Genomic DNA, 27,207 nt, shown 5'->3' with positions numbered 1-27,207 from the left:
ACAATTCGCGCACGGTGGCCCCGCGATTTGGAGATTACATCGCACTTTGCGCGTATGGCAGACATTGCAGGCGCTCTGCAACCGAGACCTTTTGTGTGTAGTATTGGCGGTCATAATGGCTTTTATCGAGAGGGGTCAACTTCGCCAGTTCGAGAATGTTGCAGTGAAGGCGGTGCCTCCACCTCAATGATTTTCTGGGGTGTGGGGAATGGCGGGGAAGTTACTTAATTTACCTCGGAAGAGCCGGTTGCGACGGTCGCCACTGTAATATGAGATTTTGTTCTTGTTTTGATTAGTTGAAGTAATTATATCAGTGGTTATTGATTTGTCGGATTATAGACTGCGGTAGGAACCTGAGGCAATGTCAGACCCCAAGTCCTGCAGGGTTACAGTATATAGAAACCTAAGCAAGCACGGGCGGCATACGCCACATCGGAGATATGCACACTACTGTACAAGTATAGTATAAGTGCACATGTGTTATATCTAATTCAATGTCATGTAAAGATCTTAGAAATGCAACACTGGACTCGCGTGGATGTACTACTTGCATTAGACGCACTAATGCAACGCTAATGTAGAGACGGAAGACCCCAGTTCTCGCCGAGCTTGCTCATTATTTTTCATAGGACCTTTTTAGGCGATGATCGACTAGCAAATGGTATATCCAGTTCGTGACGAGCAAAAGAGGAAAAGACATGAGATATTTACTATTAATAATATAAATACGAACTATGCAGAACTATGACAAGTATACGACTCCTAGGAACCGTTACTAACACTCTATATACATCTTCAAAATAAACCAACGAGGATCAATTCAAGATATCTCTAACACTTCTCGTTGAGGTACTGGATAACTGCGTCCCATCCCTGTCTGGTGATTTTGACTTTGCTACCATCAAACGTCATAAAGCCATGGCAAGCTCCAGGGATGAATTTGACGATAGCCTCATTGCCTGCTATCTGCCACTTTGTTGCCATAAGGAGAGTATCATCTAAACAGCCATCTTCGGTACCCACGACAAACAAAGCCGACGTAAGACCATCAAGTTTATTGTATACCGGAGACATAGCAGGGCTCTTTCGTTCGGTACGTCCGATGGTAGGGAGATAAGCGTTGCTAAATTGTTTGCAGTCTTCATAGGTCAACAACGCACTATTTTCCGGATCCAAGGTAGTCATAGATGGCAATATCGAGAGATCATAATTGCCATAATTCAATACAGCTCCAGCAATATTGTCTAATCTTGAGGCCTCCCGCAGATAAAGAAGAACCGAAGCGGATAGCGTTGCACCTGCAGACTTTTGTGTTGCGTATAATCAGCAAATGAGTGACCACTAGAGTCTGCTATATTTTGACCTACCTCGCCACCGATAAATCTGAAGTCGCAGTGCCACTACGTTAGGTTGTATCTCGTTAATTCACGAAAATTAATTTTAAAAGAAGGGAGTAATACTTTCTCTCTTGAGTTCTCGATTAGCCAGTCTGCTACTGTGCGACAATCATCTAGGCCAACAGGGAACGGATGCTCAGGTGCTAGACGATAGTCTATCGAAACAATCACGAGGTTTGTTGCCTGTGACACTGCGCTGAGGAGAAGGTCTTGCCTGCGCATGTTATTTGTATGACATCCTTGACAGCTACGCAAAGATATTGGACTGCAGCTTACCCTGCGGAGGATCCCAATACATAGCCTCCTCCATGGATATGATAGAAAACCCCTTTAGGGTTTGGATGATCATGGCCGAAGACCCGACAGTGGATTTCATGCCCTTCAGGGGACGGGACAAGAATATCGGATGTGTTATCGACCTTTGGGGCTTGAGGAAAGGGGGTTTCGCCAGCTACACGACGCCTTCTGTATTCTGCTGCTCCACACTTGGTTTTGTTAGCTGTGAATTCTGGATGGACTTGGTAAATTAGGGTGCTCTCGCAGTAGACATACCTGCCACCATTTGACATCTGCTTTACAGAGCTTGACCAAGGCTTTATTAAGCTCACTTGTACTTGGGTCGATGTTTTCCGGCTGGAATGGGCCAATGTCTAGGCTTAAATCGGATTTCATGGCGACGGTTAGGTTGTTTCGTCTCACTTTTCTTTTTGAAGTGCGTTTTGTATCAGAAATGATATTTTTTTATGTCGAGTACAATATCTTAGCATAAACATGTTGCATCGAAGCACAGTATTTATACAGCACACTGGGGTAGTTTATGGGGTAGTTTGTGGGGTATTTTATGGCATGGTTGCCCCAGTTGGCGTCCACTCGGCGATGCCACCATCGCCTCGGAAGTTGAACCCCTCGGCGTTCAAGCCCTCTCACTCACACCTCGGCGGGTCTTGACTAGAACGTCCGAGGATGGTGAATACTATCCTAACGAGAACAATACATTACACCTAACCATTCTCTACTTAATCTGCATTGTTCTCCATTTATCTTGTATTGTTCATCATTCTTCTCATCAGTTGATTTCGCTCTTAAATCTCAGAAAAGATGAGTTCTACCAACGATTTCCTACGTGACAACAGTCTTCCACTTGCTGAGAAGCATGGATGGGTTCGGGAGGATGAAAGGGGCTACAGCATCCTTGAAAGACCGCACGGTACCCTTCGCCCGTTCCGTATCATTCACGTAGGTGCTGGAGCTTCTGGAATCATCTTCTCCAAGTTCATGGAAAACTATTCGAAGAATATCAGTCTCCAGATTTATGAGAAGAATCCTGATATTGGTGGCACATGGCTGGAAAACAGGTTCGTCATCCATTGCTCTCTTATAGCTGCTGTGATACATCAAGCATGGGACTAATCATGCCTATATATAACCAGATATCCTGGTTGCGCTTGTGATATTCCATCCGCATGCTACCAGTTTTCATGGGCAAGAACCCCAAATTGGTCCCATTACTACTCCTCTTCTCAAGAAATTTGGTCGTACTTCAACGATGTTGTGGAAAACAATGGGCTCCGGAAGTATATGAAGCTCAGCCATACCGTTGTAGGAGCCAACTGGAATGAGGAGGAAGGTCTTTGGCATGTCAAGATTCGCACTCCCGAAGGGACGGAAATCGAGGACACTTGCAATATCCTAGTCAATGGTGGTGGCGTCCTCAAGTAAGTGAAGCGGCAACCATCCATCAAAAAATAATGTGAACGATTAATAATAACTCATTTCACAGCAATTGGAAGTGGCCAGATATTGAAGGCCTACACTCATTCAAGGGACTGTTGCAGCACAGTGCTCATTATGACGAGTCTATTGACCTCACGGGAAAACGAGTTGCTGTTATCGGCATTGGCAGCAGCGGTGTCCAGCTCATCTCCTCCATCGCCCCTACTGTGGAAAAGCTGTATACTTGGATCCGGAGCCCGACTTGGATCACTGCTGGCTTTGCCCAGAAATTTGCTGGCCCCAATGGTGGTAATTTTGAATGTGAGTGAATATCAACCCTGTCACACTAATAGAATCTAATCAGAATTTTTTTCTCCTGAAGACACCGAGGAGCAGAAGAAAGCTTTCCGAGATGATCCTGAGTCGTATCTCAGGTACTCTAAAATGATCGAGTCAGAACTAAACCAGAGGTTCAAATTCATTCTTAATGGCACTCCCGAAGCAGAAGGTGCAAAGGAAGTAAGTCAATACTCCCTCCAGCTCTTAACGTGTATATTTCAACAGGGCAACTTATAATATGATGCTAATTTCGTTTTGTTCAGTTTGCAATTAATGAGATGAAAACAAAGTTGGGTGGCGATAAAGAGCTTTGTGAGGCCATGATCCCCAAGGATTTCGGTATTGGCTGCAGAAGACCAACAGTAAGTTCCAGTGTGTTTCCAAGTATATTTCTCAGCCTTGCAATGGAGAGCTGATTGAACATTAAATAGCCTGGAAATGGATTCCTTGAGGCTTTGAATCTTGACAATGTCCATGCCTTTACGAAGCAGTTGCAGCGAATCACCCCCGCAGGATTTGTTGATGCCGATGGTGTCGAGCATGAGGTAGACGCTATCCTGTGTGCAACTGGGTAAGTCCAACCGGATATTTTGGGTGTTTCTTTTCCTTTCATTCAATTCATTCAGACTGATATTCAAAACTATAGGTTCGACACAAGCTGGATTCCGCGTTTCCCTATCGTGGCGGGAAACTATAATGTTCAAGACCTCTTCGCAAAGAGCACAAGCTCTTGGATATCTATTGGAGTCCCCCACAGTAAGTGCATTCATTTCAACAGATTTGATCCGAACACCCCCGCCTGCTGACATTATATAGTTCCCAACTACTACATGCAAGGAGGGCCATATGGCCCACTTGGTCACGGATCCACCCTTGCAATCTTTGAGGCAACCTCTCGATTGGTCCTTCAAATCGCTGAAAAGATGCAGACAGAAAACATCAAGAGTGTTACCCCTAAGATTGAAGTTTGCGAAGAGTTTGCGGAGCATGCAAAGTTGTTCCTAAACCGCACCGCTTGGACTGGCCCTTGCAGCAGTTGGTTCAAGCAGGGAAAGATCGATGGACCTCTCGCCATGTTCCCTGGTTCGAGATTGAGCTTCCTTGCTCTTCTTGAAAAGCCCCGTCTCGAAGATTGCGATCTCAAGTACTTCAATCGGCTGAATAGGTATGAGTTCCTTGGAAATGGATTCCATACGAGGGAGTTTGATGGAAGGGATCTTTCTCATTATCTAGGCCTATTGGGCGGCAAAGATGTGCAACCAGATCTGAGCTAAGTAGCCAGTGAGACTGAGTGTCGGTGACAAAGCCTGTCATAGTCAGCTAGAGATAGACATCGCCAGGCTTTTCAATCCATCATTCTTCGGAGTGTTATATTGCTCACCAAGTTGTAGATTTCACTCTTGTCTACTCTGTCTTGACAAGATTGACTGACTCAATATTACCTGTTTACCTCCTTACTTAGAAAGGGACATCCTCAGCTCCCTGCTGCATATTAACTCAGTTGTAAATGAAGTGAACAACCTCGATATTTACCTCGTCGGCCTCATTCTTCCTCATAGAAAACCAAAGTTTGGGCAGTGAAACTGATTTAATCCACAAGATTGATGCCTTTCTATTTTTGAATAACTTGACAGATGAATGGGTAGAAGAATAGCACTAAAAAGGATAGTGCAAACTCTTGTATTGAAATTATGGAGTTATGTTCTTAGCGAGTCTCAGTATCAACTAGTATCGCTGTCTGATAATCCCCGATAAATATAATTTCCTAGAAGGCATATCGTGTGGATTGCCCTGCATTCTTATGGGACCTTGAATGAGACGTTTTGATTGAATTTGTGGTCAAATACTCTCTCTCTCACCCAGAACGGATTCTAGCACATCTCATCTTCGGAAGCTGTCGGTGTCCCGCCAGAACACTATATGATCATATCTAAAGAGATTATTATGCACACAATTCCAGCTATTTCATAGCCACACAGATTAGATGACTCACGTCAGTCAGCCTTGGCTCAATTACATCCATATTTTCGTGCCAGGCGCCCAATACGGACAGGGGTGTTGTGTTGGGAGGCTGAGCCTAACCGTGTTGTATAAAATAGACCATCTTGCTACTCTTTCGAATTTTCCTTCCCCCAATATCTGCTTAGACAAACTCGAAACACTATTTCAGCAAACAGCTATCCCACTCTGAAATATGGATAATGATTTCAATACCCGCTGCCTTAAATGTGACGGACCTACCAAAAGAACTCACTGTGTGTCATCCAATAACAACGGCAATGCATACCGTCCATACTACAAATGCTCTCACTGCGGAGCATTTGCTTGCTTCGGAGACAGACGAGGCATTTTGGATGAAAACCCCACATGTGACTGTGGACATGGACACAGAAGGCAGTTGAGCAGACGGATCATAGCAGGTCGGGATGCGGCATATCCCAGATCGATATCCTACCAGTGTGCTACGGGAAAATGTAGATTCTTCGAATACAAGACAGACGATCATGGCTGGATTTTGTTTTACTCTGGTCCTCGGTCCCCTAGCTACTTGGCATCTATTGGGTACTAGGGGAATCCGTCTCAGAATAGGGTACAGCCAGTTGATATCCTGTGCCCCAACGATTGCTGGAAGTTATCTGACTAATTTATTTATTCCTAGGACCATGATGCAAACCGATAACACCAATACAGAACACATTACTCTTCTTTCTCTCATCTACTCGGGGCTATATGGAATGTTATACATATCATACTCGGACTCCGCATCTCAAGCCTAGGCCGCTGCTAGATAAAGAAATCTACGGCAGGACTAGAAAGCTGCAAGTTGGATACAACGTTCCATATTCGCCACTGTGACATGGAAGACTAGCAACAGGGAAGAGCGCAGGTGGAAGGCGGGAACTATCGGGCTATTGAGGAGCATCAACCAGAAAGCGAGGATGAGGACGAAATGTATTCGCTAGCACAATAACCCCTTGCGAATATCTATTCAATATCATTTTAGGTATAAAATGCACTAGCCGTCCCCTCCCCTTACTCCCCAGACAAGATAGTATGTACATAAGTTCCAGCGCGCTATGGGCAATTATTCCCATGTAGAAACATCCTACTTTTTTCAATCACCATCTGATGTTCAGATTCCCGTTGAAGATCGAGACTCTTAGTATTGTTGCCGAGGTAAGGATCAACGGTCGTGTCACGCCACGCGCGTAGTATATCTTCCGATTTTTACCTGAATAGCCCACACCTACCCATCACTCTATGATATATGCTTGAGACACTCTTCCCTATTACCTATCGTGCACTGATCAACATACCAACCACTGAAGTAACAGGATGACCTTGAGATTCCCACAACAGCACAGAGGACCTTGAGGACTTCTAGAAAAGCTATCTTACCGCACTCCCTCCTTCTCTTCGCTCTTACGACTACCAACAACAATACGTCTCATATAAAAAAAATCATCAATATAGATGAGCAAATACATTGAAATGAAAACACACAATGTCTATTCAAACGTCATCATCAAAGTGCAGGCTAACAGAAAAAAGAAACACGAATCCATCATGATCACGCCACGACGCCCTTCCAGAGCTTCGTCCTAGAACAAAGCCAGCGCGAGCAACAGAAATATTTTTAGATCGTTTGCAAGAGCCAGGCTCGCAATCGTGGTCTTGTCTCATCCATCTTCGATTCATGACTCTTTCAAATTGTCAGCACAACTCCATCACCACACAAACCCCCGTTCCCATGGAAAACATAAAATGGGCGACCAACGTTAAAAAAGCAAGGGTCAAAAGCAAGGATCAAGGACCCGAAACTGGTATGCGAAAGAAGAAAAAGTAGAGCTCGACAAGGCGAGGAAGGATTCAAGAGGATTACAGAAGAAATTGAGAAATGGAAACCGAGAAGACAAAGAGAAAAAAGAGAAAATGATATCTTCCAGGTCTTCGGAGGAAACGCCATTGCAAAGCATAAAGAAAACAAACAGGTCCCCCGCGTCAAATCGGGGTTAAGGAGATGGCCCCCTTCACATGGTATCATAAGCGAAGTCTTCATCATTGGCCCAACATCAACCCCCATTTACGGCATGGAAATTGTCTCCGAAATCCTTTTACTGGGAAGCACACTGCACACGCTCGGCACCGCCGGGCACTTCATCATCATCCTCGTCCATGCCGGTCGCCGCGCCGTGGGCGCGGGCCTGGTCTTGCTCGTTATCGGGGTCCTCGAGCTCGAAGTCCTCGACCATGGCATCGGCCGGGGGCACGATCTTCTCAGAGCGAGGAGGAAGGACCTTCTCGAGGAGATCCAGGTTCTGGAGCTCCTCCTTCTTGGGGAACTTGACATCGAACTTGATGTACAGGTTGCCGTGGTCGTGGTGGCGGAATGAGGGCATACCCTGGCCGTGGATGACCTTAATGGCATCTGAAAAGAATTGTTAGTAACAAGTCTCAGAAGGCTTATGGGGAGAAACAAAGCAAGTCACATACCAGGAACGATAACCTCGCCAGGGGCGATGTTGACAGTCATCCACCGATCATCGAGGTGCTCAATGTGGACAGCACCGCCGGCAAGAGCGGTAAGCAGATCGATCTCAGCCTGGTAGAACAGGTCGTCGCCCTTGCGCTGGAAGCGGGCGTGGGGCTTCTGCTCAATCTCGAACACGACATCACCGGGCATGACACCAGGCATCTGATCACCCTCGCCGCGGAACTCAATCTTGTGACCATCACGCACACCTTTATCGACGTGAACGTGAAGAACCTTACGCTCAACGACGGTCTTCTTGCCATTGCACTTCTTGCAGCGATCCTTATCACGGACAATCTCACCCTCGCCGTTGCAGTCGGGGCAGACGGTCTGGAAGCGCTGGATCATGGGACCCATCTGGCGCATCATAGTCTTCATACCACTGCCGTTACAGCCTGTGCACTCCTTGACAGCACCCTCCTTTCCGCCGCGGCCATCACAGCCACCGCAGATGACGGACTTCTGGAGCGCCAACTTGGACACCTTGCCCTTGTAAATATCCTCGAGGTTAACCTTGTGCACGTGGTGAATTGTGCGGGCCTTCTTGGGGCCTTGTTCACGCATGCCACCGCCGAACATTCCGCCGAAGGGGCCGCCGCCGCCGCCGCCGGAGAAGAATTGAGAGAACAAATCCTCGGCGTTCATGCCGCCGCCACCGCCGCCATGCTCCAGGCCCTCCTCACCGAGCTGATCATACAGTTGACGCTTCTCGGGGTCGGAAAGACACTCGTAGGCGTGCGACAGTTCCTTGAACTTCTCTGCGGCATCGGGGTTGTTGGTGTTCTTGTCTTGATGTGACGAAGCAATGTCAGCTGAGTGTTTCCCATATATATACTATTCGGAGTCTCCGGGTTGTCACATACCAGGGTGGTACTTGAGAGCGCCCTTCTTGTAGGCAGTCTTAAGCTGAGCCTCGGTAGCAGTGGGAGAGACCTAAATGAAAGAAACTCCAAGTCAGGATTTGAAGCACGTATCAAACAGGGTTCAGAACCAGCCAGGGATAGTCTAACATACCCCGAGGGTGTCGTAGAACTTCGTTTCCTTGACCATTGTGAAATATGCGGGGAATCAGAGGCGTGGGAAAGTATCGATATTAGGGTATTCTGGTGGAATCCAGAAATGGAGCGGGAGAATGGAGGGGAGATAAAGGCGAAAACTTTAAGGCTGCTTTGATAGTGGAATGCCGAACAGACAACAATTGCGGATATTTTTGAAGTCCTGGCTAGAGGGGATGAAAAAAGTGGAGGGGGAAGAGAAAGGGCGAGATGGTTTATCTGAACAATAATAATCGGAAGCCTGAAAAAAGGCTGAGTAACTTTCCAAGGTTTTTACCCAGGTACCTTGTATGGGGGTTGTAAAATAACACAATAAATTACCTGGGCAACTAGAAGTTCACGATTTTACACTAGTTTTTTCTTTGTTTCGCTCTGAAGTAGATTTTGCTAATTTTCAATCTAGAATTGACCAAATTGTTCTATAATACAGTCCTGTTCCTCATCTTCAACTCTTCTGGTGGCTTCTATGTACATTGTGAATGGCCCGAGCGCTGATTCTATGGGTTTCTGTGGTTTTCGATAGACTTCTCTTTCTCCGGGCTTCCATGGATGGTTTTTTTTATTACTGCTGACTAAAGGGGCACATTTCACCCATCACCCATATGTACGTTATGTACATAGTAGTTATGTAGTATGGATGTCTATATAGAAATAATATCATCTTTGCTACAAAATGATCGTTGATTTAGCAATGTATTGGTTTAATAGACAATGTATTATATACGTATATAGTACTACTACATAGTACAACAGTATATATTGTATGTATCCTGTATACTCCGTACAAATCCCTGTAAATGTACCAGTAAAACTCGCGCAGAAATTTTGAACCCTTGCCACTAACAGCCACCATACTCCAGCCACATATCTCTTATCGATAAGCCAAGAAGAGAGGGGGAAAAAAAAGCTCTTCGTGGTCCACTTGGTTCAATCGTCATAGAGGGGTTCGGAACTCTCCGATTATACCCTGTACGGAGTAGATTTCCCGTGCTCCGTAGTTTTCTTATCTCCCTCTCTTTTTACTCCGTACTGCCCACATTAAGCTCAATTACCACACTACAAAATGGAACAAGATCCCGGATTCATTGCCGCCGTCGAAGAGGCGAAGCAGGGCCTCTCTGAGGGAGGTGTGCCAATTGGTGCTGCCCTGGTTTCAAAGGATGGAAAGATCCTTGGCCGTGGTCACAACATGCGCGTCCAGAAGGGAAGCGCTGTCTTGCATGTCAGTAAAGCGTGATATACTTCAATTGATATCAATCGTCGATTTATATCCATACCAACTATTATAGTTTTCATGAACTACCACTAACAACCTCTTTAAGGCTGAGATGTCTGCCCTCGAAAACTCCGGCCGTCTTCCTGCCTCTGCGTACGAGGGTGCCACTATGTACACCACCCTCTCCCCCTGTGACATGTGTACCGGTGCTTGTATCCTCTACAAGGTGAAGCGGGTTGTTATTGGTGAGAACAAGAGCTTCATGGGTGGCGAAGAGCTGCTCCTCAACCGTGGCAAGGAGGTTGTTGTCTTGGATAATGCCGAATGCAAGGAATTGATGGCCAACTTCATGAAGGAGAAGCCTGAGCTATGGTATGTTATGTTTGGTGCTTGGTCTATCGCAATGCGTAAAGCGGCTCTCGATCTGCTCGTAATTACATCGACAACTTTTGGCTGTTTCATGATCATCAAGACTAACTGCAGTGTCTGCTATACAGGAACGAGGATATCGCTGTCTAAATTTCATAAGGCCTGCATATATCATAGCCTTAAATACCCCGAGAATTGAAAAGATTCAGGCCCGAAAGATGTGCTTTTAGATCCAACGTAGTCTTCTGATCCGGGTCCTTTTTAGTATTCGATATTATACTGTCAAGCGGTGGATTTCTTCAAAGAAGAACTTGAGGTTCTCAGGGTCGACGAATGGAGTGACACCTGCGTTGATAGACAATTAGTTAAGTGATGTGCAGTCCCAAATTATAAGGTTTAACTTACCGTGGCCCAAGTTGCAGATCCATCCTTGCTTGCCCTTCTTGAATCCCTCAACCATAGGCTCAACTGTGGCAGTGATGGCCTTGGGGCCACCGTAGAGCATGCCAGGATCCGCATTGCCCTGGATAGTCACACGACCGTTGGCAATGCGCATGGCCTCACCAGCATCATGCAGCCAGTCCAAGCCGACAACATTGTAACCCGAATCGCAAAGGTCATCCAGAGCGTACCAGGCGCCCTTGGCGAAGACTGTCATAGGCACAGGCTCCAGGCCCATCTCCTGCAGCCGCTTGGGCAGGTTGGCAGAGATGTGGCGGAGATAAGGAAGCGAGAACGACTTGAACGAGGCGGGAGACAGCTCACCGGCCCACGAGTCAAAGACCTGCACGAGCTGTGCTCCGGCAGCGACCTGAAGGGCGAGATATTCCACACAAATCTCGGCAATCTTCTGCAGAAGAGCCTGTGCCTCGGTAGGGTACTTGTAGACCCATTTCTTAGACTGCACAAAGAGCTTGCTGCCACCGCCTTCGACCATGTAACACAGCAGCGTCCATGGTGCACCACAGAAGCCGATCAAGGGCACCCGACCCTTCAGCTTGAGTCGTGTGAGGGTAATAGCCTTATAGACGTAGTCCAGCTCTGCTTTCACATCCACATCCTTTGCCATCACCTTCTCGTACTGTCCGTCTGTGGGGGAGTCGAGCGGCTCGGGGAAATGAGGTCCCTTCTTGTCCAGCATCTCCACAACCATACCCATGGCCTGAGGAATGACTAGGATATCGGAGAAGATAATTGCAGCATCGATGAGGCCTTCATAACGCTCAATGGGCTGGAGGGTCAAGGTCGAGGCAATTTCAGGTGTACGGCAGCATTCGAAGAAGTCGCGACCGGCCTTTGCCTCATGGTATTCGGGGAGGTATCGGCCAGCTGTTGAAGAAAGAACGAGAAGGTCAATCAATTGTCCTTGAGGACGTGGTGTAAGAATAAGCCAAACTCACCCTGTCGCATAACCCATATCGGAGGACGCTCCACCTTCTCACCTGCGATTGTCAGCTCCGATTAAAATTAAATGCATAGATCAGGCATACCCCGTGCGGCCCTCAGCAGCAAGTCGTTTTTCAAAGGCTCAAATTGTTCCTGCATTGTGTGGGTGGTATATGCAAGTGGGATGAAGGACCTCGGGAGGGGAAGTGGGATTACAAGGTTCTCCGGGTACCGCGGCCAGCAATTGATCGGGAGTGGCAAAGCTTTATGCCGCGTTTTACCTTCACAACTTCGTTTTCTTCTCTTTTCACTATTTTTTGATAAGTTGGTAGTTTCTTGTGCATTGGTACATGGCTAGAATTGAGTTGTTGAATTGAATGGCATGTCTGTGTTTAGCTATTGGACATCACCAGTACATCATTGTCTCTTGTGAGACAACTTGTTTCTCCAGAGGTTGATCTATCCGACCTCATAAATTTATTAGGACTTCTTCCCAGGGACTCTTACGACCGATCAAGGATCCCACAGTTAGTATAATAGCCCTATAGTTGCCCATACCTAACTCAAAAGCCGTGTCCGGGGCCCCCAAGAGCTTAAAGATGCTCTAGCCTTATAACCACCATAGTTTTAACTAAGAAATTGAGGCTGGGGTTCGATTGGATGAACCATTCGCCGGAGATCCTCAGCAGATCTAGGCTGCCGCAATGAATTAAGAATGTGTCGGCTCCTGGGCCATCCTATCAAGGCACACTCTTCATACCAACGACAAAACTAATACTACATCTCGTGCAGCTTGACTTATAGCACCGAAATAAACGGGGGAAAATCCAATGGTTACGTGTATGATGCGAAAGTAAACGGTATAAATTGCGATAAGTCATTGGGGAAGGAAATAGTGCTTGTGGCGGTCGAGAAATCTGCCGATAGTTTGTTCAAAAATGATGCTCCTATAGGCTGAGGTCCGTTTACTTATGGGACTTGGAATAGGCATCTACCGATGAGTGCTGAGCTAAGTCGTTATACTGTACCTGATGTTGATTGTTGTGTTTGTGGAGTTGTCCCTAACAATGTTGAGATGATGATTTCCAGGAATATATATCTTGATCGGACTGATATGAATTTTGCCGCTATGCTTTTTGTTTCTTTGAACGAATTATAATGAAGACTGCTGCATTACACATGTACATATTTGGAACTCTAATTAATCATTTTGCTGTACATTCATCAAAAACATGCTTTTAGTCGTCGTAGGCGTCACCTCTCTTCCGCAGGTTGCTCAAATGGTACACTGAATCATTGAGCTCTTTCTGCTGTTTCTCCTCTACTGTCGTAGGGAGACTTGAAGTACCTTCGGAGTTGATTTTGGTGACCATTGGGTCTTCTACAGGAGCCCACTTCCCAGAACTGAGCCGGAAAGTTTCGAGAGGAGGCTGAGAGGACGACTTCCAGGCACTTGTCGAATCGGATTGCCGCAAGGTATCCACGGCAACAAGAATAGTGCCTCTTGAATCAATGCCAGTCACTTCAAGAACATTTCCTGACAGCTGGAGGGTATCTTGGTGAGTCATTGTGTTGTCGCTTCCGACAGTGTAGTAAATAAGTTGTGAAGACCTGCTCTTAATGTTAGGAGAAGTATAGATATCATCGATTGTCATTAGAACGTACCCTTCAAGCGCAACAAAGATAGCCTTCACAGGATCGACATTGTCTGCGGTAGGCGCAAGCGAAACATCCCAAATACCGCGCACTGTAGTCTCTCCTTCCGACCCAGGAAGCTGAACTTTCTGTAAGATCTGGTTCTCGAGCCAGTCCCACACAAGCAGATAGTTGTCGCCACCACCCGAAACAAGAACCTTGGGTTCGAACGAAGGGACGCAAAGACTGCTGACAAACGAAGTGTGGCCAAAGCAGAACTGTTCAATTACATGCGCTTGGGGAACACCACGGGAAACGCGGATATGCTCATCACGATCAGCAGTCAGAATGTAACTCCGCTTGCCAACGGCCGAGTCTGCAGGCCGGGTAACGGAGATCAAATCCGTTAACAACGAAACGTGACCGATAATGACTTGATGTTCGAAGTTAAGTACCACTCGTTCTGCTTGGCTGGTCCTCGACAGAGCTGCTTGTCGCATTTGTTGCTCCAATGATTCAAGGTTGCGTTTCGTGTGCACTGTGAGGTTTGTGGCAGATGGCTCATATGGTTTCACTGGAGCCTGCACTTTCACGTATTCTCCGCTGGGAATCAGAGGGAAAGTGTACACATCTCCGAATTTGTCACCCGACAAGATATTGTTCTCATCGGGAGTCAGAGTAAGCGCAGAAAGCTTCTTGGGCATTGTACTATAAATTATGAGTTTGGTGAGCTTGCAGATAAAAAAATTGCCACTTACCGAGCACTCAATTGCTTGAGTTTGCCTTCATTGTCCAAACTCAGGACCCGAACACATTTGTCCTCAGAGGTCATGATCACTACATATTTGCCGTGGGCAACAGTCAGAAGAGGAATGTTGGTCCAGGAGTTGGTAGCTTCTTTGTTCGAATCCTTAGATTTTGACTCAGATTTGGCATCTTTCTGTTCCTCAGAGCTCTCAGACAGTTTCCTTCGCTTTTCTGGGGGCCCTTGGCTTTCAGATGCGGGAGCTGCGTCGGAGCTTTGATCCTCCACATCAGCATCTACGGGTTGAGGCCATACATCCAGGCGCTGGCCACTGGACGCATCGTAAGAGTAGAGATTGCGACCAGCAGTGGCAACAAGGATATCTGATTGGCCTGCTGACTGCCTGTTGACATATCGCAGACACTGGAACGGGTGTTGGAGACTGGCCATGATGAAGTGCTTTGATACACAGAATGGGAATGACCAATGAACTCCCAAATGTAAAAATTGTTTTCTAATTGTAGTCAAATAGACAACAAATAACAATCAGAGCTCTAGAGGCCGTTCTGATCGATTTCTTGCCATGTCTGTCCATCATGAGCGGGTCTACTTTTTACGTCACGTGACCCACTAGCGAGCGCACCACCAAAATTGATTTTTCCAAAATTGGACAGCTCTTCCTTTCTTCTCCTTCATTAACCACAACAACAATAGACTTTCCCTTAAACAACCTATCTTCACTAAAATCAAGAAGAAATGGGGGGCAAGTCAGCAACCAAGTCTGCTTACTTCGAGAAGCTGCGTACTCTGTAAGCTTCCCCTCAATGGTTCCTGGCAATTGACTCGATTCAAAATTTCTAACAATTCCCGTTACAGTCTCAATGAGTACAGCACCATCTTCATCGTCGGAGTTGACAATGTCAGCTCCCAGCAGATGCACGAGATCCGTATCGCCCTCCGTGGCGAGGCCGTCGTCCTGATGGGTAAGAACACCATGGTTCGTCGTGCCCTTAAGGGTTTCGTCACTGAGAACCCCGAGTGGGAGCGTCTCCTCCCCCACGTCCGTGGCAACGTCGGTTTCATCTTCACCAACGGTGACCTGAAGTCCATCAAGGAGAGAATCCTTGCCAACCGTGTCGCTGCTCCCGCTCGTGCCGGTGCCGTCGCCCCCGATGATGTCTGGATTCCCGCTGGTAACACTGGTATGGAGCCCGGTAAGACCGCCTTCTTCCAGGCTCTCGGTGTCCCCACCAAGATTGCTCGTGGTACCATTGAAATTGTCTCCGACCTCAAGCTCGTTGAGGCTGGTAGCAAGGTCGGTGCCTCCGAGGCTACCCTCCTTAACCTGCTGAACATCTCTCCCTTCACCTACGGTATGACCATCGCCCAGGTCTACGAGAATGGTCAGTGCTTCGGCGCCGAGATTCTCGACATCACCGATGATCAGCTCCTGTCCGCCTTCTCCCAGGCCATTGCTACCATCACCGCTGTCTCTCTGGCTGCCAACCTCCCCACCCTTCCCTCCGTCTTCCACTCCCTTGTCAACGGATACAAGAAGGTTCTCGCCGCTGCCATCGCCACCGACTACAGCTGGGCCGAGATTGAGGATCTCAAGGACCGCATCGCCAACCCCGATGCGTACGCCTCTGCTGCTCCTGTCGCTGCCGCCGCTGCCACCTCCGGTGGTGACGCCCCTGCCGCTGCTGCTCCCGCTGAGGAGGAGGAGGAGTCCGATGAGGACATGGGCTTCGGTCTCTTCGACTAAGCGCTTCCTCAACGGGATGCAAATGCCATGTATTAGATTTACTTGAACCAGCGCTTGAAATAGCGACTGGGAATGAAACATCATGCCTTGGCAATGGATTTCCTTTGGAAACCTAGGACTCGTATAATGGACGTAGCTACGCCCATTGTTCCTTTCCACAGAATTGGTGAGTTTTCAATTCTTTTCCTCTCTTTGTTCCTCCCCCCTGCACACCCCACCTCACATCACCCTGGCGGATGATTATAAATTTTTAACCCCGAGCATTTACGCCCCCCTCCGGGGCGCTCTGAAGATTAAAATAATGCAACAACAACACTCTAATTTTTTGATGACGCCATGCCTTTACCCTCACATATGCTTTTGACTTGGACTTTTGACTCTTCAATTTGCAAACAATTGCTAACTTGTGACAAGACTACAGATGCCCTTCATATGACCTGCGATAGTAGTGCTGATATGTTGTCGCCGTAGACAATTTTGTAGTTGGAGGCCGTCGGAAATCCTGTTCGCTATCTCTATTTGTGCAGCTGCCGTAATAGATGGTTGCTCAATGAAAAAATCGGTCTCCGAAATCTTTGAAACTGTTCGTAATGGTTACCTACTACGGATTTTAGTGGGAACTCTTGAAGTATTATTGGGCGGAACTTATTACTCTTCATCATACGTGCGGACCGAGGTCCCACTACACGGCACGTATAATAGATACGCACTACTACCACTAGTAGTGGTACAGTTTCGTGCTATTTCCACCTGTGTACGGAGGATGGACGATGATTGGTCTTACCACAACCTTGTTGCTGATTTGAGATTAGTAGCAGCGCAAACACACTGAACTTATAGGGCCCTCACAATCCTCCAATGCTAAGAGCAGCGGATAATTTGTGCGATTCCCCATGAAATGCAAAATATCCAAACTGCACCCTTGCTCTAGTATCCAGTAATGCAGTCATATAGACGAGTCCGGCAGACGACTTCAAATACGTCATATCTACATGCAGGCAGCTCGAATGTGGCGTTTTCTCATACCGCAGCCCATTCTGTACTGTCTTCTCCATCCCCGGTTCCTCTCATCAAGTTGTCCAAGAAAGCTAAGTCCAGATCCTGGAATGCATCATCCTCCATTCTAGCTGCCGCCCCAGGGTATTCAAACTGCCGCATGGGATCATCTGAGAGAACTCCCGAGATTAGCGGTGCAAAGAGAGCAGTTGCGTTATTGTAAGTTTTGTTGCTGCTAATTTTATTACGGAAATGGTTGTTATAGGAATCTGGAATTGATGTTGTAGAAGAGGTCGGCTGTGTTTGGGCTTGGGAACTCATGCTGTCAGCATGAGACTCGCCCCCAGCTGTAATGACCCCAAAATACGGGATATAAATGTGTTTGCCAGGGTTGGTCGGGTCGTCGGATTGTGTTTCTTCGATCTCGGACCCTTGTACGATTACGCTTTGGGCGCTTTCGAAGTCACCTTCGGCTGCCTTGGCTTCAATGGCGAGCAACCGGCTCAGCAACTGAGCGCTTCGTGCACTCAAGGTATCTGAGTTCAGGCGGTTGAGCTCCTCCATGTCTTCTTGTGCCTGCTCGATCATGGCACGGTCACCCAAATATTGGGCGGCGAGAAAATTGTCGACCTGCGAGCAACGGTGACTATACAGATGAGCCAGTAGCAGGGTCATGGCCGCCATAAGCGCAGTGAAGTCGATGGTACGACAGCTAAAAGCTACTTGAGATTCCAGCGGCGCAGCATGATGAAGCGGGATAAGATCTCTCGCGAGGCGTTGGCACAAGTAATTCGGGAGTAATTGAATTTGTGCTCAACAGAGTCGTGAAACATGTAGGGAAGGTGGAGCTGGCTGAGAAAGTTATAATGAAATAATTGTTCTGACAGTCGCCGCATTTCCCAGAACAAAGCCTGCGAGCCCTTCGTCTCGCCGCTGAGGTTCAGGATTAGCCACCATCGAGTTGGCAAGCTCCGGGCCGATCGCTGCAGCTCCTTATCGAGATTCCGCGTCCAGGCATAATCATAGCTGGCCGAGTCATGTTCGTTGCGCTCCAAAATTTGCGATGCAATGACGCAATGGATTTGCTCAAGCTGACCGCTGGCCGAATCCTTGAGCATCGAATCAGGTGCTATGCTTCGATCAGTGGCCCCTTGCGGCATACCGAGCATAAGACACATCTGTCGATCGTAGAAAACAATGCGGAACCACATCAAGTGTGGGTACGCCTTGGTCTCTGGGTTGAGAACCTTGTAGTGAACCCGAGCCCCTGACCGATGAAAGCCCATCGACTGCGCAATAGTCATGGCTCGCCGCGCAGTCATCCAGCTTTGCCGTAAATATCCACAATTGGCTTGATACAGGCACTCGAAAACTAAGCTTGTCTAAGGTTCATATAGCGATGGCTCTATCAACGTTAATGGGAAACGGCCTGCCCGTATTCGAAGTCTTCCTAGGAACCGGTGTTCGTATGTGGTGTGAAAATATAGCCTAAGTTGTGGTTTTTAAGACTTAAAACCACAAGGCTCTCTGCAAATGCAGCGTCAAATCTTCTATGGAAGACTTTCTTCTCGCACGGGATTTCATGGTCTCGTCGGACCCTCCATCTAGGCTCAAAGTCAGGATCGGGGTAAGATACATCTGGCTCAGGCTCGCACGCAGCCTCGGCCCAGCTCCTATTTGAGTATAGATGCTTGCCATTGATCAGGTGATATGAAGGGGACATGTTTTGGCGATAGGCAAATTCGCATAACCGAGCGAAGATGTCAACATCAATTTCTGACCAATCAATATGGCTCGTTTCTGCCTCGATCATTTCACCGTTTATGAGAGCATCCAGACTTTGAGAAAGCTCAACAAAGTAGCAGAATGACCGCAATACTATTAGATGATTGTCTAGGAAATTTAACCAAGTTTTCAAGAATGTAGATATATTGAATACCCGGATTTTACAAACAGGTACTAGCGCATTACTTAATCCACTATAGTAATAACTAGTTAACAAATTCCCTCCATATGAACTTCGTTTATTCGCCATTTCTCCTATACAGCCCAACCTAGGAAGGTCCACTTATATCAGAGCTGAGTCAACCAATTAAAATTCCTTGTTGGTCGATCCCTCTTAGAAGCTCGACCCACCTCTTAGTAGCGGCGAGTCCAGCCTTTCATCTCAGGGGTAGAAATTTGGATGCAAACCAGATATATACAAGAGTATTCGGCCGCTTATCCGGCCTTATGATATCCTTTTGGCAGTCTTTTTGATGATCTTCCTAGATATTCTTTTCAGATGCCTTCTTAGATGTCTTTTTCTCTAGGTATTTTCTTCCACTTCCCAGTTTTATAGGTAGATAGCAGAAAAAGCCGGTGGGAGGCTTACTTTGTAAAAGCGACTTTTCCATGTATGATGTATATGACCTTTGACAAAGTAGATAGTGTGTTAGGACCTGAATTCTACGAGGTTCTCGATCTAACGGGTTTTTAGCCTTATCGTTAGCTGGGGATGACTGCACTAACTTAATACAAATCCTCACGTTATTAGGGGGCCCACATATAGTTTGACCCACTTTACCTTATTTTAGAGAGTTTGATAAGTTATAACCTTACCCAAGGTATGCAGATGTATCTACACCTGGGCACTCACAGATGTATCATGGGTATCTTATGCATTGTACATTGTACACATATCTCAAGGTCATTTAGTCTTCTATAAGTCCTAATCTCAAGATACCATTTGGATACAAAGAAGGAAAAAAAGAAGTATCCAAACATTACCACGTGATACATTTCCTATTTCGGAAGCATATGTCCCTCCCTACAGAGATCTATACTAGTAGTACACTTTTCAACAATAGAGTAAATGTACCTAGTTTTATATTTAACGCAAGACATAGTTAGCAACGAGAGTTGGATCCAAACCATAACTACAATGTGTAGACTATATCTCGGAGACAAATATGAGATTATTATGTACAACACCTTTTATCTTCTTGTGCTGTACTTTATTTCTTGCATGTCTCTCTTCCTTGCTTGCCAATTTTCTGCATTCAGCCATCCGGTTCTCCCGACTCAAGAGAAAAAAAATTATAACCAAGTCCCCTCCTCGCAACACAAAACCACAAACAAGGATACCTGTGTACATAACAATCACTCTCTCACAATACTAACTCCCAACACTCCCCAACAAGCTGCTCTCCAAAAGCGCCATGCTCCTCAGAACTAACAAGCCGATAACCCTCCTTCGCATACAACTTCCTAGCCGAAACAAGAACATTCTGCGTCCAAAGCCGAATCTTTGCATACCCCGTCTCGCGCGCAAACCGCGTACACTGCTCGATCAAGGCGCGGCCAAGCCCAAGACCCCGCGCGCTGGGCTCAACAAGGAGGAGACGCAGCTTTGCCGTGTTGACGGCATCTCTGTCTCGAATAAGAACTATACAGCCCAAGAACTCGTTGTTGCGCTCGGCGATCCAGCACCGGTCTGTGGATGCGTCGTAGTTGTCGAGGAATTCTGCACCAATTTGGCTTACTAGCGCTTCCATTTTTGTACCCCAGCCATATTCTTGCTCGTATAGTGTTGCGTGTCGGTGAATTATCCAGCCTATATCCCCTGGTCGGTGGGCGCGGAGGGTGTATCCTGGGGGTTGGAGTTCTTGGGAATTTGGGGGATCCATTGTGGTTGCTTTGCTCGGTTGGGTTTGTTGTGCAACGAGGAAAGGCAGGGATTGTGGGTGACTAGGGAGTAAGTCAATATATATTTTATTGTGTAGAGCCCTTTCTTATCGGGACATGTCATTGGAAGGGCGTGGACCACAAGAGAATATTTTCGAAGAACTCTGACCCGCCTAGGGGATGGATTTGGATTTTGCAATGTGCAATGAAAATATATAGACGAATTATATCCAAGTTAACACGGATGTGGCATTCAATGCATTCAATCCAAGTGGTATACAACTGCAAAAAACATGAGGCCAAGACTGGATAATGAACTACACCTCCGGGCATGTAATGACCCGAAAAAACCAGCCAAAACGGCAAAGAACATTTCTACAATGGTGTATCCACGCTTCAGTCAAAATATAACCAGAAAGAAACAAAACATAACGAAAATAGGTAGAGAGGAGCTACGCCCCATCCTCAGTACTCCGCCCGAACCGGCCTCCAAAACCGCCGAGATCGCGGCGGAAGAATTTGCCAATGTTCTTTAGGTTCTCATTGAGATTTCCTGTGGCACTTTCTGTTGGTGTTTGCATGGGATTGGATTGTAGGGTAGAGCTGGCTAGGGAAGGGGACAAAGTGCCTGATGGACTGGTCACGCCAGATGTAGATGTAGTTGTCCCAGTAGCCCCAGTCACACCAGCACCGAGAGTGCTCAGACTGGGGTTTCCGAAGCGGTCGACCCCATCTTTTGCAGCGGACATGATGGCAGAGCCGAGCATGGAGGCATCAAAGCGGGAGGGCATAACTGCGGTGGCGCTTCCTAGACCCAGGCCTTGGGATACGGAGCTGGTGGTAGTGGCGGATGGCCCTTGGAGAGCGGCGAGGATTGGATTGCTCTGCTGGAGGCTAGATGCATAGCGATCTGATGCACGGTGAAGCTGGAATAGCTCCACAAGGTGATTTTGTTCTTGGCGACTGCGGATGCCTTTGAGATCGAGGATTTTGCGGAAGTTGTTGTTGTTGCAGTCAGCAATGTGGATAAGGTATGCTTGAACAAGAGCTTCCGGTGGTGACGGCCGGACCTGGAGGGTTTTGAGGAGAGTTTCGATTTTAAAGAAGCTGCTGTTCACACGCTTGACAAAGCCAGCGGGCGCGGGGGCGGGTAACAGGGACGAAAGGCCGCTCTTGAGAGCATAGGAATCGAGAAGCATCTATGTATTTGAGTTAGTAAGATATGCAATTACATCGCAGGGGGGTTATCATACCTGTTCTGCGCCGGTTTCTGAAACAGGCCTGCATTGGAAGACATTGCTAATGAACTGGCTAGACATGAACTCCACAAGATGATCGGAGAAGGCACGCGCATATTGCTGTTTATGCAACAATTGTAAAATTCCAGTTGCCTTCTCCTTCGTCTGGGAGAGCATCTCGCTAACGTACGAGCTCTGATCACTGACTGCCTCAATTTTAGCCCAGGGCGTATTGCGCATTTCACGCCAGGAAGGCTCAAGATCGACTTCGACTTGGCGTACAAGACCTCGTACAGCAGCGGATGCAATGCCCATGAAAGAGTCTGCCTGACTTTGCAGATCCACGGATTGCTTCAGGTTCTCATCCAGTCTACCCCTGATTTTCTCTTCCAACTGGGTGCAAGTCGTGTAGCAGTAATCAGCAGTGTTCAAAACTGAGATGTAATCTTCGACCGAGGGCACCCTAGATGGCGTGTGAACCGTTGGTCGTTCACTTATATAGTTCAGAAGGACTTGCTGGGCATATTGGTCCAAATATTTGGCGAACACCTTGGCCAGCTCCACCAGACTGCCGCCCGTTGAGAGCTTGGCACACTGTTGTAAAGCATGCCGATAGAAAGTGAAAAGCTCAGTCGAGGATGAAATCACAATGTGCGAGTTGAACTCCTCCTCGTCCGGTATTTGGAGGGGCTGTTGGCGGTACTTCGGTATCAGGGCCGCAAGTTGCTTGTCTTGAGCCTCGACCCAGACACTGAGGTATGGCTCGAAGGCCTCGGAAATTGACTGGTTGAATACAGGCGGTTCAGCAGAGGCAAAGGTATCAATAGATGTACGCGACGAAGGGGCGAAGCGGCGCTCAAGAGAATGTTCGAAATCAAGCGTCTCTTGCAAGCACGAGAGGAGCAAATTGACATCGATTGTCTGTCCGCGGCGTACAGACCGGGACAAAATACCCTTGAAGTCCTCTCGTGTACCCTCGCAGAAGACATTGGCCAAAACCTCATTTACCCTCCACGAAGCCGGGAAGATGGCCGCATTCTCTTCGTCATATATCTTCAATATGCGTCGGAACCAGGAATACCGGCGGGAGATGTTGTCCAATGACCCAGCCTCCTCGTTGTTCCGGAAGACCTGCCGGTACTCACGGAGCTGTGTATTGCAATACCAAGTCACGATTCGGGACCGTGCGTGTTCACCTAGAGCATCTGCGACTAGACATGACTCCGCAAGCATCGCGCGTTTCGGACCTACCTCCCCCTTAGCGAAAGCCAGCTCGAAGTCTTCGCAGACCTGTTCTTGGAGATCTCGTTGTATGTCTGCGACATTCCGGCTGAGCATTGCGATTTGGTCAATTGATCGGTATGACTTGAAATGGGCCATGAGCTGAATGACAGCTTGGAGTAGCTGTGCACATTCTCCATATTGCCGCGTCCGACTGAGAGCTTGGAGTTGGTCATACGCCGTAGTCAGCATCTGTAGACGCTTAAGCGCTGTCATCGATAATGTGAGGTTCTTCTTCGCGTTGTCTAATTGCTTGATGTCGGCTGTCATGTCGGTGATTGACTGCTCGGTCTTCAATGCGCGCTCACGCACATCATCGATCTTCTTAAACAGCTCCGAGAGGTCAGCTTTAGCTGCCTGAATTCGTTCCACGCTATCGGCATTGGAGATGACCTGCTCCTCCACCAGCAGACCGATGTCATCATCTAGCTCATCTTCGCATTCGTTCAGGGCGTCGGAGATCTGAGAAACGGAGGAGAGGGTGGATGGATGGGAGAAAACGGCATTCAAGTGTTCAATCGGATCGTAGTCCACTGGATGTACCTCCTATGTTAGCCTATACAGCGAACACGAGAGATCAATTGTTCCGCACCCGCATCCAAGGCGTCGAGGCTTGGTTCCTTGTCTGGCGACATGTGGCCGGTGGTTGTGGCAGTGATCGTCATTCCATCAGCTTGCCAGAATCATCCTGCCCTTGGTCCCAACTTGCTTTTTGTGAGGCCAATGCGGATTTCGTGGAAGGGAGAAGTGAATGGGGGTTGATTGCGGCCCGCATGGCTTTAGCGCGCCAGCTTGGCATCTTCCGCAACTACCGCAATCCTAACAGGGTGTGTGTCTTTAGGCACTTACAGACAACTCTTGAGATTCTCAATTCACTTTACTACATATATTCTGACAGGAAAATTGTGATAGAGGGTTCATTTGATTCTTGATTTTTCAGGGGTTTCATAAAGTTGCTGGCCCAGTGACCCATATCCAGATCTGGAAGCTATCAAACCAGTGCCATTCGCCCAGCCATGCAAGTAAAAAAAAATTATTGGTCACATCATATGCATTATTCTTCCACATGGCCACTCCCAAGATAAAACTGACTAGCTAACAACAATGGAATTGGGAGTGGACATGGAAGTTTTCAGTGAAACCACAGAGTAGTGAAAGGGCAAGTTGCTCACGCCGGAGCAAGAAAAGCGGTGGGAGGAAGTGCGTTGGTCGCCTATTGTAATCTCGTTAGTGATCATTCCGTGGCAAATTAAGGAACCATCCTTGGAACTAGCTTACCTTGAGTTGCTCGAAGTTCTTCCAAGCAAGCTCGACATTCCAGCCGTTGCCCGCGAGGGCCATCTCTGAGTATTCGAAAGTCATACCCGACTTTTCACTCATCTGAATGACCATCTGCTCCTGCTGAAGCTGGGCGTCGGATTTTCCAGGTCGGGGCAAGCCATATCCTTCAGCAACATTGCCACCTGGGGCAGCAGCTGCGGGGGGTGCGGGAGATGGAGTGAGAACAGGACCGGGTACTGCGACCTGGGGGATCTGTGAAAGTGCCTGGATCTCAGGGGACCATGCCTCATGTCCACCGTAAGCGCGTAGGGAGAAAACCTCGCTGATGACTCGGATGCCACCGGGGGTGTTACCGGGGCCAATGATGAAAGTTCGATCGAAACTTCGGAGCTCAATCTTGCCACCAACGCTCTCCTCAAGTTGTCCATGAACCATGAGGGAGAGACCACCAACGCCAGTGGGGCTTTGTCCAGTAGGGTCGGGTAGATGGGGGACTGGGTGGCATTCAATGAGCCATTGCTCTGCTTTTGCGATAAGATCAGGGTGGCGAGTAGGCGGGAGCGAATTGAAAACTTCACGGATTTTCTCAACGCCCTTGAAGGAACGCGACATCCGTGCGGAAAGGTGGCTGATCTTGTCGAGATTTCGACTCTTTCTGATGTATTCACCCCAACCTGCTGTCTCAGTTTGACCGGCCCGAGTAGCGGTGGTGTTGACATTCAGCGAGAAAGTAGATTCGTCATCGTAAACGCTGCTGACAAGGCTGTTGCGATCGTTGTCATAGCCAGGGAAGAAAGCACGAACGAAGTTCTCGCCGACTTGTGATTCGTCAATGAAGTGAGGGGGCAAGATGGGGATCGGTGTCTTCTTCTGAGCCGCGACCTCTTCCGGAGTTCGCACTTGGACATTGTTCAAAGTTTGCAGCTTGGGATACCACTTGAGCATAGTGTCCTTGAAGGTTGGGTCGGAACTGATTTCGTTTCCAGTCAGGTCAAGGAAAATCAGGTTGCGGAATTTCCACCGCCATCCAATCATCGCCTGAGAATTTTTGAGGTTATTGTCCGAGAGGTCCAGATATTGAATATCGGGGAAAGATTGCGCCAGGGTTGTCACAGGGTTGATATTGCTGAGTTTGTTACCCGCCAGACTGACACTTTCGACGGCTTCAAGTCGCTCAGCTGTAGTCTTGAAGCCCATTTCCCAGACCTTCATGAGAGCAGGGAAGAACTTGGACTTAGTAGAGGCAGTGTTGAGGAATTCCACGGAATCCATATCGGGGTCATCCAACATCTTCGACAAGTCAAGTAACTTCGTGGCAGGGAAGAAGCGTTTGCCGAGGATAGTAGTCATCCTAGTCTTGATATCGGTGGTCGAGTTAGGGCCGGTGTCCGCTGCGGCCAGCTCATTCTCGAGTGCGGTGGCGGCTGTGTATGCTTCAACAGTAACATGAGCTCCGGCGAAGACATTATTGTTGATGCGAAGCATGTGACCCGCCAGATCAGGTCGAACGAATGCGATAAGAGTGTCACCTTCAGTGCGCGACTAATTTGAAAGTTAGAAAGGTGCGAAGGGACCTTGAAATCCACGGTCACCCAAAGGGGAAGAAACCAAAAAGCCCAAAATGTGTCGATCGTCGTTTTGCAGGAGGACCGTCCTCGAAAACGAGAGGACACTGAAGCGAGGGACGTCGAGGATCGATATTGGTGACCGCCATTGTAAACGAGGAACATACCTTTGTAATCTTTGCGCGGGGTCCGGATTTCATGAAAGAATTCATGCGTCGTTCGAGGAATGCAATGAGGCTCTCGACGCCGCCATCACGGTTGCTTGCCGCCTTACTTGATTTCCATCCTCGCACACTAAACGGTTCCAGATCGCTGCTGGGTTTTTTGCCGCGTGGGAAGTTTGTTGGCTCGTCGAGGCTGTAAATTGCTCTCTCGAGCACATCATCCATCTTCTTACGAGCATGGGCCCGGCTGCTGGCTCCTGCAGCTCGGCCACCTGCACCTGCACCGGCCAGTCGACCACCTAGGCCAGATTTCTCAGCACGGTTTCTCTTTGCACGAGCACCGCTTGCATCCATGTCCATGTCACCATCCCGGTCGGTGCGAGTAGGACCCCGCTTGCGAATTCCCCCGCGATCATTGCCGCCGCCGCGACGAGACTTCATGCTCTTCATGGCGATTGGAGAAGAAATTTGAGAGGTGGGAGGGGTATCGGAGGCTCTTGTAAAGGGAGATAAGTTGAAAGAAAGCTGAAACTGCTAATGTGAAGATAGCAGCGCGCTTTGCGCCTCAGACTAGGCAGAAATAAGTTGTTCGCATGTGAGGAAATCGCAGTGGAAATGTGACTCGGGCGGGTGGGAGGTAAAGAAAAAGCAAACTGAAAAGATTGGAGAAGAGGAAAGAGGCTGCAGACTATGTTGAGCAGCTGCAAGACAACAAGAAAGTGACAGTGAGGCCAAAGAACAATAGGACCGTGAATAGTAAAGTGAATCTAAAAGAAAAAGTGACGATTGGCACGTGATGAGGCGGCATTGTCTAGTACCAGTCCCGATTAGGCGATGACTCATCTCTTTGTTCCGCGCAGAC

The 27,207-nt window shown here is 47.9% G+C and overlaps 11 protein-coding genes across 11 annotated transcripts; 3 read left to right on the top strand and 8 right to left on the bottom strand.

The window, feature by feature from the left end:
• Nucleotides 1-831: 831 nt before the first annotated feature.
• N7479_003999 (alpha/beta hydrolase) lies at nt 832-2,069 on the bottom strand (the record flags this gene model as incomplete). Its single annotated transcript, XM_057251696.1, has 5 exons — nt 832-1,305; nt 1,368-1,400; nt 1,461-1,611; nt 1,674-1,882; nt 1,950-2,069. 5 exons carry the CDS (start codon nt 2,067-2,069, stop codon nt 832-834), a joined length of 987 nt encoding a protein of 328 aa, XP_057111021.1.
• Nucleotides 2,070-2,495: 426 nt separating this feature from the next.
• N7479_003998 (flavin-containing monooxygenase) lies at nt 2,496-4,723 on the top strand (the record flags this gene model as incomplete). The annotated part of the gene is made up of 8 exons (XM_057251695.1): nt 2,496-2,752; nt 2,828-3,112; nt 3,178-3,431; nt 3,493-3,629; nt 3,713-3,811; nt 3,881-4,020; nt 4,096-4,205; nt 4,266-4,723. 8 exons carry the CDS (start codon nt 2,496-2,498, stop codon nt 4,721-4,723), a joined length of 1,740 nt encoding a protein of 579 aa, XP_057111020.1.
• Nucleotides 4,724-7,564: 2,841 nt separating this feature from the next.
• Nucleotides 7,565-9,054, bottom strand: N7479_003997 (type I HSP40 co-chaperone YDJ1; the record flags this gene model as incomplete). The annotated part of the gene is made up of 4 exons (XM_057251694.1): nt 8,998-9,054; nt 8,847-8,916; nt 7,944-8,795; nt 7,565-7,878 (listed from the first exon to the last, which is right to left on the bottom strand). Exons 1-4 carry the CDS (start codon nt 9,031-9,033, stop codon nt 7,565-7,567), a joined length of 1,272 nt encoding a protein of 423 aa, XP_057111019.1. The 5' UTR covers nt 9,034-9,054.
• Nucleotides 9,055-10,101: 1,047 nt separating this feature from the next.
• On the top strand, nt 10,102-10,773 carry N7479_003996 (cytosine deaminase; the record flags this gene model as incomplete). Its single annotated transcript, XM_057251693.1, has 3 exons — nt 10,102-10,260; nt 10,361-10,626; nt 10,752-10,773. The coding sequence occupies 3 exons, from the start codon at nt 10,102-10,104 to the stop codon at nt 10,771-10,773; spliced, it is 447 nt and encodes a 148-aa protein (XP_057111018.1).
• A 124-nt stretch (nt 10,774-10,897) lies between these two features.
• Nucleotides 10,898-12,168, bottom strand: N7479_003995 (uroporphyrinogen decarboxylase HEM12; the record flags this gene model as incomplete). Its single annotated transcript, XM_057251692.1, has 4 exons — nt 10,898-10,968; nt 11,029-11,952; nt 12,024-12,065; nt 12,114-12,168. 4 exons carry the CDS (start codon nt 12,166-12,168, stop codon nt 10,898-10,900), a joined length of 1,092 nt encoding a protein of 363 aa, XP_057111017.1.
• Nucleotides 12,169-13,247: 1,079 nt separating this feature from the next.
• Nucleotides 13,248-14,839, bottom strand: trm82 (putative tRNA methyltransferase; the record flags this gene model as incomplete). Its single annotated transcript, XM_057251691.1, has 2 exons — nt 13,248-14,352; nt 14,403-14,839. The coding sequence occupies 2 exons, from the start codon at nt 14,837-14,839 to the stop codon at nt 13,248-13,250; spliced, it is 1,542 nt and encodes a 513-aa protein (XP_057111016.1).
• Nucleotides 14,840-15,101: 262 nt separating this feature from the next.
• N7479_003993 (60S ribosomal protein uL10) lies at nt 15,102-16,154 on the top strand (the record flags this gene model as incomplete). Its single annotated transcript, XM_057251690.1, has 2 exons — nt 15,102-15,198; nt 15,266-16,154. Exons 1-2 carry the CDS (start codon nt 15,146-15,148, stop codon nt 16,152-16,154), a joined length of 942 nt encoding a protein of 313 aa, XP_057111015.1. The 5' UTR covers nt 15,102-15,145.
• Nucleotides 16,155-17,174: 1,020 nt separating this feature from the next.
• N7479_003992 (fungal specific transcription factor domain-containing protein) lies at nt 17,175-18,472 on the bottom strand (the record flags this gene model as incomplete). The annotated part of the gene is given in 2 exon segments (XM_057251689.1): nt 17,175-17,862; nt 17,874-18,472. 2 exon segments carry the CDS (start codon nt 18,470-18,472, stop codon nt 17,175-17,177), a joined length of 1,287 nt encoding a protein of 428 aa, XP_057111014.1.
• Nucleotides 18,473-20,299: 1,827 nt separating this feature from the next.
• On the bottom strand, nt 20,300-20,818 carry N7479_003991 (GNAT family N-acetyltransferase; the record flags this gene model as incomplete). Its single annotated transcript, XM_057251688.1, has 1 exon — nt 20,300-20,818. The coding sequence occupies one exon, from the start codon at nt 20,816-20,818 to the stop codon at nt 20,300-20,302; it is 519 nt and encodes a 172-aa protein (XP_057111013.1).
• A 450-nt stretch (nt 20,819-21,268) lies between these two features.
• Nucleotides 21,269-23,970, bottom strand: N7479_003990 (putative GARP complex subunit Vps53; the record flags this gene model as incomplete). The annotated part of the gene is made up of 3 exons (XM_057251687.1): nt 21,269-22,015; nt 22,070-23,868; nt 23,928-23,970. The coding sequence occupies 3 exons, from the start codon at nt 23,968-23,970 to the stop codon at nt 21,269-21,271; spliced, it is 2,589 nt and encodes an 862-aa protein (XP_057111012.1).
• A 533-nt stretch (nt 23,971-24,503) lies between these two features.
• On the bottom strand, nt 24,504-26,795 carry N7479_003989 (uncharacterized protein; the record flags this gene model as incomplete). The annotated part of the gene is made up of 3 exons (XM_057251686.1): nt 24,504-24,548; nt 24,614-26,158; nt 26,349-26,795. 3 exons carry the CDS (start codon nt 26,793-26,795, stop codon nt 24,504-24,506), a joined length of 2,037 nt encoding a protein of 678 aa, XP_057111011.1.
• Nucleotides 26,796-27,207: the final 412 nt, after the last annotated feature.

This window comes from Penicillium vulpinum (genome assembly GCF_028829585.1).
Source record: "Penicillium vulpinum strain IBT 29486 chromosome Unknown utg000002l_segment0_segment0, whole genome shotgun sequence".
NCBI classification, from domain to species: domain Eukaryota; kingdom Fungi; phylum Ascomycota; class Eurotiomycetes; order Eurotiales; family Aspergillaceae; genus Penicillium; species Penicillium vulpinum.
The sequence above is the reverse complement of the archived record's forward strand: the minus strand, read 5'-3'. Positions and strand labels throughout refer to the sequence as shown.